This window comes from Triticum aestivum, chromosome 5D, assembly GCF_018294505.1.
Source record: "Triticum aestivum cultivar Chinese Spring chromosome 5D, IWGSC CS RefSeq v2.1, whole genome shotgun sequence".
NCBI classification, from domain to species: domain Eukaryota; kingdom Viridiplantae; phylum Streptophyta; class Magnoliopsida; order Poales; family Poaceae; genus Triticum; species Triticum aestivum.
In genome coordinates, this window is record NC_057808.1 from 301,659,820 (window position 1) to 301,670,786 (window position 10,967).

At 39.1% G+C, this 10,967-nt stretch overlaps 1 protein-coding gene across 1 annotated transcript; it reads left to right on the forward strand.

Annotated features, from left to right (window-relative positions):
• Nucleotides 1-5,326: 5,326 nt before the first annotated feature.
• LOC123121332 (histidine protein methyltransferase 1 homolog) lies at nucleotides 5,327-10,474 on the forward strand. Its single transcript, XM_044541276.1, has 8 exons — nucleotides 5,327-5,572; nucleotides 5,659-5,724; nucleotides 8,540-8,606; nucleotides 8,684-8,784; nucleotides 9,075-9,119; nucleotides 9,200-9,505; nucleotides 9,600-9,702; nucleotides 10,151-10,474. The coding sequence occupies exons 1-8, from the start codon at nucleotides 5,423-5,425 to the stop codon at nucleotides 10,231-10,233; spliced, it is 921 nt and encodes a 306-aa protein (XP_044397211.1). The 5' UTR covers nucleotides 5,327-5,422; the 3' UTR covers nucleotides 10,234-10,474.
• The last annotated feature ends 493 nt before the right edge of the window (nucleotides 10,475-10,967 follow it).

Genomic DNA, 10,967 nt, shown 5'->3' on the forward strand with positions numbered 1-10,967 from the left:
CTAACTGCTCATCAGGAAAACTATCATCAATAGGAAGTGGGTCATCAAGCACATTTTCAAGCGTAGACAAGTTATCAGCTACGGGGTTCTCAGCTCCTTTTCTATCGATAATATGCAAATCAAATTCTTGTAACAAGAGAACCCAACGAATAAGTCTAGGTTTAGCATCTTTCTTTGCCATAAGATATTTAATAGCAGCATGGTCTGTGTGAACAGTTACTTTAGAATCAACAATATAAGGTCTAAACTTATCACAAGCAAACACCACTGCTAAGAATTCTTTTTCAGTAGTAGCATAATTTCTTTGAGCACTGTCTAGAGTTTTACTAGCATAATGAATAACATTCAACTTCTTATCAACTCTTTGTCCTAGAACAGCACCAACAGCATAATCACTAGCATCACACATAATTTCAAAAGGCAAGTTCCAATCAGGTGGTTGAACAATAGGTGCAGAGATTAAAGCTTTCTTGAGTGTTTCAAAGGCTTCTAAACAATCATCATCAAAAACAAAAGGAATATCCTTTTGCAAAAGATTAGTGAGAGGCCTAGAAATTTTAGAAAAGTCTTTAATAAACCTCCTATAGAAACCAGCATGACCTAGGAAACTACGAATACCTTTTATGTCCTTAGGACATGGCATTTTCTCAATTGCATCAACCTTAGCTTGGTCCACTTCGATACCTCTTTCAGAAATTTTATGACCCAAGACAATGCCTTCATTAACCATAAAGTGGCACTTCTCCCAATTCAAGACAAGATTTGTTTGTTCACATCTCTGCAAAACTCGATCAAGATTGCTTAAACAATCATCAAAAGACTTCCCATAAACAGAAAAGTCATCCATGTAAACCTCAACAATCTTTTCACAAAAGTCAGAGAATATAGCCATCATGCATCTTTGAAAGGTAGCAGGTGCATTACATAAACCAAAAGGCATACGTCTATAAGCATAGGTTCCAAAAGGACAAGTAAAAGTGGTCTTTTCTTGATCAGGTTGAGAAACAGGTATTTGTGAAAAGCCAGAATATCCATCAAGGAAGCAAAAGTGTGTGTGCTTAGATAATCTTTCAAGCATTTGATCAATAAAAGGCAAAGGGTAATGATCTTTTCTAGTTGCTTTATTTAATTTTCTAAAATCAATTACCATTCTATAGCCTGTAACAATTCTTTGTGGAATAAGTTCATTCTTATCATTAGGAACAACAGTTATACCTCCTTTCTTAGGGACACAATGAACATGACTTACCCATCTACTATCAGCTATAGGATAAATTATACCTGCTTCCAGAAGTTTTAATATTTCCGTTCTTACCACCTCTTTCATCTTCGGATTTAACCGACGTTGGTGATCAACAACTGGTTTAGCATCAGGTTCCATATTAATTTTGTGCTGACATAGAGTGGGACTAATGCCCTTTAAATCATCAAGAGTATATCCAATAGCAGCTCGGTGCTTCCTTAGAACTTTCAATAATCTTTCTTCTTCATGTTCTGAAAGGTTAGCACTGATAATAACATGATATATTTTCTTTTCATCAAGATAAGCATATTTCAAAGTGTCTAGCAATTGTTTTAATTCAAACATAGGATCACCTTTAGGTGGAGGAGGACCTCCTAGAGTTTTAATAGGCAAATTGTGTTTAAGCAGAGGACGTTGTTCAAAGAAAATCTTATCTATTTCATTTCTTTCATGCATATGAGAATCATTTTCATGGTCTAGCAAGTATTGTTCTAAAGGATCAGTAGGTGGCACAACAATAGAAGCAAGACCAATTAATTCATCCTTACTAGGCAATTCTTTTTCATGATGATTTCTACTAAACTTGAAAAAGATAAACTCATGAGACTCATCACCAAAGCTAACACCCACAGTTTGTTTCTTACAATCTATGTTAGCATTAGCTGTGTTCAAGAAAGGTCTACCAAAGATAATGGGACAGAAGTCATCTTGTGGGGAACCAAGAACAAGAAAATCAATAGGATATTTTATTTTCCCACACAAGACTTCAACATCTCTAATAATCCCACAAGGTGATATGGTGTCTCTATTAGCAAGTTTAATAGTAACATCTATGTCTTCTATCTCTGCAGGTGCTATGTCTTTCTTAACTTCTTGATATAAAGTGTAAGTAATAGCACTCACATTAGCACCCATGTCACATAAACCATGATAACAGTGATCTCCTATTTTAACTGAAATGACAGGCATGCCAACAACTGGTCTATGTTTATCCCTTTTATCGGGTTTAGCAATTCTAGCAGCTTCTGCACAGAAGTAAATAACATGCCCATCTATATCTTCTTCTAAGAGATCTTTAACCATATCAACATTAGGTTCAAGTCTAATTTGTTCATCTGGTTTAGGTGTTCTAACATAACTTTTGTTAACCACAGTTGAAACTTTAGCATGTTCCTTTATCCTAACAGGAAAAGGGGGTTTCTCAATATAAGCAGTAGGAACAACTGGATCAACATTATAGACTATAGTTTCTTCTTTAACTGGTACTGGTTCTTTAATTCTTCTTTAATAGGTGGGTGATATTTAAACCATTTATCTTTAGGAAGTTCAACATGAGTAGCAAATGATTCACAAAAAGAGGCTACTATCTCAGAGCCAAGTCCATATTTAGTGCTAAACTTTTGAAAAACATCTGTATCCATAAAAGATTTAACACAATCATATTTAAGTTTTATACCTGACTCTTTACCTTCGTCGAGTTCCCAATCTTCAGAGTTGCATTTAATTCTTTCCAAAAGATCCCACCGGAATTCAATAGTTTTCTTCATAAAAGAACCAGCACAAGAAGTATCCAGCATGGTTTGACTATTACGAGAAAACCGAGCATAAAAGTCCTGAATAATAATTTTTCTTGAGAGCTCATGATTGGGGCATGAATATAACATTGACTTAAGCCTCCCCCAAGCTAGAGCGATACTTTCTCCTTCATGAGGCCAAAAATTATATAATTCCGATCACGATGAACTAGATGCATAGGATAATTTTTTTGGTGGAACTCCAATTTTAAACGATTCCAATTCCATGGTCCAATATCATCGCATAGCTATACCATGCCAATGCTTTTCCCTTCAAAGATAAAGGGAAAACCTTTTTCATCGCCTCATGTCCAGGTAAACCTGCAAGCTTGAACAATCTACAAATTTGTTCTACATATATCAAGTGCATATCAGGATGTTCGGTTACATCTCCTGCATAAGGATTAGCTAGCAGTTGTTCTATCATACCTGAAGTAATTTCATATTCAATATTTTCAGTAGGTGCAGTAGGTTGAGGGGCAATTAATTATGGTTCCGGACGAGGTGAAGATACCCCGAACAAATCCCTCAAAGGATTGTTTTCCATAGTAGCAAGTGACAATAAATTTCAGCACACTATATAAATGTTTCCTTACCGAATTCTACTTACCAAAGGCGCTTCACTCCCCGGCAACGGCGCCAGAAAATAGCCTTGATGACCCACAAGTATAAGGGATCAATTCTAGCTCTTTTCGATAAGTAAGAGTGTCAAACCCAACGAGGAGCAGAAGGAAATGGCAAGTAGTTTTCAGTAAGGTAATGTCTGCAAGTGCTGAAACTGTAAGTAACGAGTAGTTTGATAGCAAGATAATTTGTAACGAGCAAGTAACGATAATTGTAACAAGTATGAAGCAAGGTAGCCCAATCCTTTTGAGGCAAAGGATAGGCCAAAACGGTCTCTTATAATAAGCAAAGCGTTCTTGAGGGTACACGGGAATTTCATCTAGTCACTTTCATCATGTTGGTTTTATTTGTGTTCGCTACTTTGATAATTTGATATGTGGGTGGACCGGTGCTTAGGTGATGTTCTTACTTGAACAAACCTCCTACTTATGATTAACCCTCTCACAAGCAACCGCAACTACGAGAAAAGTATTAAGAATAAATTCTAACCATAGCATTAAACTCTAGGATCCAATCGGTCCCTTACGGAATAGTGCATAAACTGGGGTTTAAGTTTCTGTCACTCTCGCAACCCACCATCTATTTACTACTCCACAATGCATTCCCTTAGGCCCAAATATGGTGAAGTGTCACGTAGTCGACGTTCACATGACACCACTAAGGGAATCACAACATACATACTATCAAAATATCGAACACATATCAAGTTCACATGATTACTTGCAACATGGTTTCTCCCGTGACCTCAAGAACAAAAGTAACTACTCACAAATAATCAACATGCTCATGATCAGAGGGGTATTAATATGCATAATGAATCTGAACATATAATCTTCCACCAAATAAACCATATAGTAATCAACTACAAGATGTAATCAACACTACTAGTCACCCCCTAGCAACAATCTATAGTTCCGGTAACAAGATTGAATACAAGAGATAAACTAGGGTTTGAGATGAGATGGTGCTGGTGAAGATATTGATGGAGATTGCCCTCCCCAAGATGGGAGAGTTGTTGGTGATGATGATGACGATGATTTCCCCCTCCGGGAGGGAAGTTCCCCCGGCAGAATCGCTCCGCCGGAGGGCAAAAGTGCTCCTGCCCAAGTTCCGCCTCGAGACGGCGCGCTCCGTCCCGAAAGTCTTCCCTTTATTTTTTATAGGTCAAAATGACTTACATACCAGAAGATGGGCACCGGAGGTGGGCCGAGGAGGCCACAACCCACCAGGGCGCCGGGGGGCCTGGCGCGCCCAGGTGGGTTGTGCCCACCTGGTGGCCCATCTCTGGTAGTTATTGGCTCCAATACTTCTTAAATATTCATAAAAATTCTCCGTGAAGTTTCAGCTTGTTTGGAGTTGTGCAGAATAGGTGGCCTGACGTAGCTTTTTCAGGTCCAGATTTCCAGCTGCCGGAATTCTCCCTCTTGGTGTGTACCTTGCAAATTATGTGAGAAAAGATATTAGAATTACTCCAAAAAACATTATTATGGATAAAAGCATTACAAATAACAGTAAGAAAACATGATGCAAAATGAACGTATCATGAATCAGCTTCGCCACTAAAGTACACTTTGAGGTGCTTCAGAAAATTGCACTAAAAATGGCCCAAAAACAGATTCAGCTTCATTGGTAAAGCTGATTCCAAATAGCTGTTTGTTTCGGATTCTAGATTCGGCTTCACTGGCAAAACTGAATCTGGTCTCAGAATCCGAAACAAAGAGGACGTTAGAGTTTCATCCTACCAGAATTAAGGATAAAGTTCAAATCGACTCGTTGCCACCTTGGCAAAACAAGATAAAAAATCCTTGGCTGGTTGGTAAAGCCAAAATTGTGTTAAATTTTGCGAGAAATTTGACCAACCATCCATCCAAAGTTCCAAACCATCCCCACCCGTCCACCCCCCTCGCCTATTCCGCCGCCACGCCCTTCCCGCCGTCGCGAGGCGTATCTTTCGGCGACATACGCAGAGCTGCCACACGCCATGGAGAAGACCGAGGCTAAGAAACCCACGCCCGCATCCCCCCTCTTCTCCTTCTCCAACCCCAGCGCCTCCTTCGGCTTCGGGTTCGGCGCCGCGCCCGGCCCTCCCCCTCCCCCTCCGCCGCCAGCTGTCGAGGTCCTCCTCTCCGAGGTATTTCCCCTCCGCTTTATCCCTTCTTGCTCTTCTGCGTGCTCTTCTTGGCGCTAGGTTTGATCTCTCCTTTGTTTTCCTTGCAGGAATCACCCGTCGCGGCCGGCAACTTGGAGCCTGTGGTGGTTGACGACTCCCTATCGATTTACAAGGTGCGATTTAGAAATGCCTACCCTGTGTTTGCGGAAATGCCTCTGTCGCTCTGTAGTCCAGCAAAAGCTGTAGAGTATGCTACAATTCCGGTGTGCAAGAGAAAGACGGGTCATAATGTATGCAATTACTTGATCACTCTGCAACCCGCGTATGACGAATGCCACGATGATCAGTTGATCATTGAGCATGCAATGCAAGCATTAGGGCGGCTTTATGTTTTGGCAGCCTCGGTGCTTATTTTACTTCTGCACTAGTTCTCATTTGCATGCCAGTTGAACTGCAAACACTTGAGAAATGCTTAAATACCACTGCATCCATTGTGGCATACGTGCTTTATGCTACATTGAAAGCGTAGAGCTATTACAAGTGCGAACTGAAGTGAGGATGGTTGGATCAAGATTGAGCATACCAAATGAGTTTCTTTGGCTGTTGCAGAACTGTTAGGGGAGCTTGCAGTAGTTACCACTTGTGCTACTGCTAATAAAAACAGCCTGCTGTTATGCGATGTTCGATTGTATTTAAAATTAGGACTGAAATTCTGCTAGTAAACAACAGTCAACAACATTTGATAAAAAAACAGCATAGTATTTTGAGACTATTGGTTCTTAAATTGTCAGGTACATTTGTTTCTTAGCTATCATATATGCCTTTTGATGTAATGGTTTGATTATCCCCATTGAAATTGTAGGTGAATTACACTGATAAATACAGATCAATACTTGAAAACACCTGATTATAAATTTGTATAGTGGTTACGGATGTATTCTCTAGTCCTGTTTAATTTGTATAGTTTGTAGTCTTTTCCAGTTAGTTGGTTCTGTGACTATGAACGAATTGTATAGAATAATCATTTGTATTTTTGTTCTGGACTTCTATTACATTATTGTTGGTAAATTTTACCCTTTTCCCCCTGTTTTATTGGTTATGCAAATATCTTCCCAGAGTTCAGGGAATGAGGAAGCTTGCAACAACATTTTGTGTGACTTGAAATTGGAATATATATATATATATATATATATATATATATATAGGGAAAATCCATCCTACCACCCGGTGGTAGTTACCCCACATATCTCATATACTACCATGTGGTACTATATGTACTATTTTATTATTTTAAATGTGTTCATATACTATATCTAAGATATTTCAAAGCAAGTTACATGAAAAAATTGCATATGAGCCCATAGTTTTTGTTATATTTGTGAAATACGTACATATTTGTATGTAAAAAAGAGCATACTCAAAACATGGTACATACTACCCAAAAAGTAGTATATATACTACCTAATCATATGAGCCCTCAGGACAAATGTTTCCTACAAGCAGTGGTAGTTACCAACACTTGCGTTTTGTATGTTGTATGTAGTATCTGTCGAAACCAAGAGTATGTACGTGTAGTATGTAGTATATAACAATGATTAGGTAGTATATATACTAATTTTTAGGTAGTATGTACCATGTTTTGAGTATGCTCTTTTTTACGTACAAATATGTACGTATTTCACAAATATAACAAAAATTATGGACTCATATGCAATTTTTTCATGAACTTGCTTTGAAATATCTTAGATATAGTATATGAACATATTTAAAATAATAAAATAGTATATATAGTACCACATGGTAGTATATGAGATATGTGGGGTAACTACCACCGGATGGTAGGATGGATTTTCCCTATATATATATATATGTTCTATTTTGGTAAGCTGTGTTTGTTAGTCACCGTTGTTTTAGATTAGCCTTAGTTGAGTTACCAGGATTTCTTTCGCTAAGATTAGGGTCAGCTATCCTGCGTATACTGCATACATATACCTCATCCCATAACAGTGGCGTACACTGCACACTGTTCACGCATGCCAGGTAGCCCTAATCTCAGCCAACAGAATAAAGAGGTAGGAATAGTGTTTGTCATGATGTTAGAGGTGGAATAAGATGGCAATACCTCAACGACAGGAAGTAATGATTTAATTAGAATCCGAGCAATCATAGATGGAAGTAGTCTTTTTCAGTCAGATCATATCGGCTATATAAGGACTAAAAGGAGACATAGTTTAGCATTATTAATCAAGAAATAAGCAAAATTCTTATTCCACCTTGTTTCTCAGTAGGGCCTCACAACCTCGCTGTGCTGTGTGGCTGACTGTTCAAGGGCGGGCACCCCATGTCGCCCCTCGGAGCTGTACCTTTTCCCAACGGAAGTTTTCTTTGTATGATTAGGCTGCTGCTACAGATTGAATTCACGTTGAATAGCCTTATTTTATTCTTCACTCATCATGATCTTTGTTGGGCATAGATCTGTAAGTATGGAGAAAAAGCGAGACACTTTTATACTATTTGGTGTTTCTATGTTTTAAGGATAAGGGTTATGATTGATCAAGAAACGATGAACTTATGAATATTGTGAGTCTGTTTGTTCATGCTCACCACATGCTTGATGCTTTACCAAGGGAAGCAAGAACCTAGGAGACTTCATGAAACATTGCAGAATCTTGAATACGCTAATCTTCCCACCTTTTCTCTCCCCCGACCCCAAATAAAGAAAAGGAAAACATATTGCTTCTTTAGCCATGAAATAGTTTTCTAGGCCACGCATTGACTCTCTTCTTGTGAAATTTGGGCCAAAATGACATTGCACCCATCCACATTTGGAGCAAATATGTCACCAGGTCAACTACCGCTATTCCAAACTTATATGGAGTAGTTTTATATAAAAGCTTTTCCTGTTCTTTCACCATATTCCACACGTAGTTGTTAGATCCTTATGCTGGCGTAAACTAACCTATTCTCCTCCTTCAACCTATTTATCAGGGGAGAGTTAACACCTCTGATGTTTTCGGGGTAAAAAACTCTGATTTGGTTCCAGGAAAATATGAAGGTGAAGACTGAATGCATATTGTTATTTGCAGCATGTTTTGTCGTATTTGTGAACCTAACAATTTCCATGGGTCCTAGGTGGGTTGAAGCTGTGGGAAGGATCATTGGACTTGGTGAAAACCCTAAATTCAGACATCAAAGATGATCGATTGCTTATGGAAGGCAAACACGTACTAGAGGTGGGATACTTTCTCTAAGATTATATGTATTGTCAACATTTTGTGTACACTTGGAAGTTCTATTAAATATTTATTAGATCTTGTTTCTTCCGAATGTATTTGGCCTATATTTTCTTGGTGCAGTTTCTCTCTTCTCTCTCCAGCTAATCATGTACTCTACTAGGATATCTAGCTTACAAAGTACTGTACTACTTAAAGTCTTCCACGAATTGTTGATATAGATAATTATAAGCTGAGAAAATGGTACATTCAGATAGTTGCTTACATCATCTATCTCTCTGATTCTTCAGTTAGGATGTGGACATGGCCTCCCTGGCATCTATGCAGGTCTGAAGGTATATTAATCTGTTTCCCCCTTTGTCATTTTGAAATTATTCCTCAACTATATAAATTTCTTAAAACTTCAAACTTTCAGGGTGCTGGTCTAGTTCACTTCCAAGATTTCAATGCTGAGGTCCTTAGGTGCCTTACCATCCCAAATGTAAAAGCTAATCTGTTGAAGAAATCATCTCAAGGAACATCCACATCTAGGAGTATTGGTTTTTATGCTGGTGATTGGAGTGAAATCGACAAGTTACTTCTTTGCGGAGATGCTGTCCAGGATAAAATAACCAATCTTCGCACAGAAAATGAAGGGTATAGAGGCTATGATATCATCCTGATGGCTGAGACTGTTTATGCATTGGATTCACTTCCTAGTCTCTACAGGCTCGTCAAGAAGGTCAACATCCGAGATCTTCCTTTACTATTCTTTCTTCCATTACTCTAGTTTGCTAAATATTAATTGTTGCTCACATCTCTAAAACCTTTTGCAGTGCTTACACTACCCTAGTGGTGTAGTTTATATGGCAGGGAAAAAGCATTACTTTGGTGTAGGTGGCGGCACAAGGCAATTTCTACGCTTGGTTAGAGAAGATGGTAAGAATTTATTAGCCATCTGATATTTATTCATGTACCCATATTTTTCTCTGTAGTGGCATGCATATTTTGCACTTTGATATGATGAATGGTTGGAGAAAAACGTCAATACTTTTGTACAGTAGTGGTCACAGATTTTTTCTTGTTTTTCCTCTATCAAACTACATGTTGTTTATAATGAATTTGCATGTAAAGATCTGTGCATTATTGCTTTGAAGCTGAGTCTCAAGCACATGTGTTTTATAAGATAGGAAAGGAACCTGCATCCTGCATGTGGAGGAGAGGATTAAACTATCCTTCGTTAAATGCATCACATGACAAAACCATAGGCCAGCTGTTTAACACTCAGATGCACGACTTTGGATTCATGATTTGAATTTGGTGTTAAGAGTTGCATGTGTTGTGGTGTCCATGCATTGGCTTTACTGGTTCTTTTCTTGTCCTTTAGGTGCGATGCAGTCGGACCTGCTTGCTGAAGTTACTGACGGATCATCCAATGTTAGGGAGGTTTGGAAATTCTCATTCAAGTAGACTAGCATGGCCTCTGTGGTTGTTGTATCAGATACAAGCGTGTACTGGGCTCCATAGTGGTAGAGTGTGAGCCTTGGTTTAGCGGTATCATGGTGTTTTAATGCACTGTTAGTTTCAAGTTGATTGTCCATGAGCTCTTGAGAAGTCATACAAGTACTTGAGTCCTATCTCTGAATTACGACTCTTAAAACCGGTGTACCCTTTCCTCTGAGATGTGAATTCTCCATGATGCCCGCTTGTACCATCTCACAACTTTGACAAAAGCAGCACTTTCTATTGCCCATGGTAGCAAAGATTCTTGGGAATTCCAGTGGCAGACAGAACTGATTGAGTAGCGATAGCAACTGACAAGTCATCAAAAAGAGTAACAAGAAACAAAATTTGTGCCCCCATACTTTACCTCCTTTGTCCAGATGCCATGATACACTCCATGCTTTCCTGGCAACCAGGAAACTCTCCAACGTACCCCCACAAGATAATTTTGGGAGAGGTGCGAGTGAGGAAGGGACATGGATGTGAGAGGGTGGCTAGGCCCATGTGGCACAAGGAATCAAACATTAGGGCGACCTTTGTCCTCTTGTTCATGTGTCAATGTTTCTAATTATCGGCGCCGTACCACTTTGGTCGGGGTCACTCCATGTGCAAGCTACTGCTGTGTTGTCCGTCGTCAAGATGATCTGCATCTTCCTTCCTTGTAGAGTCTACTATATCTTGGCCTTGCAGGTTGCAGCCTT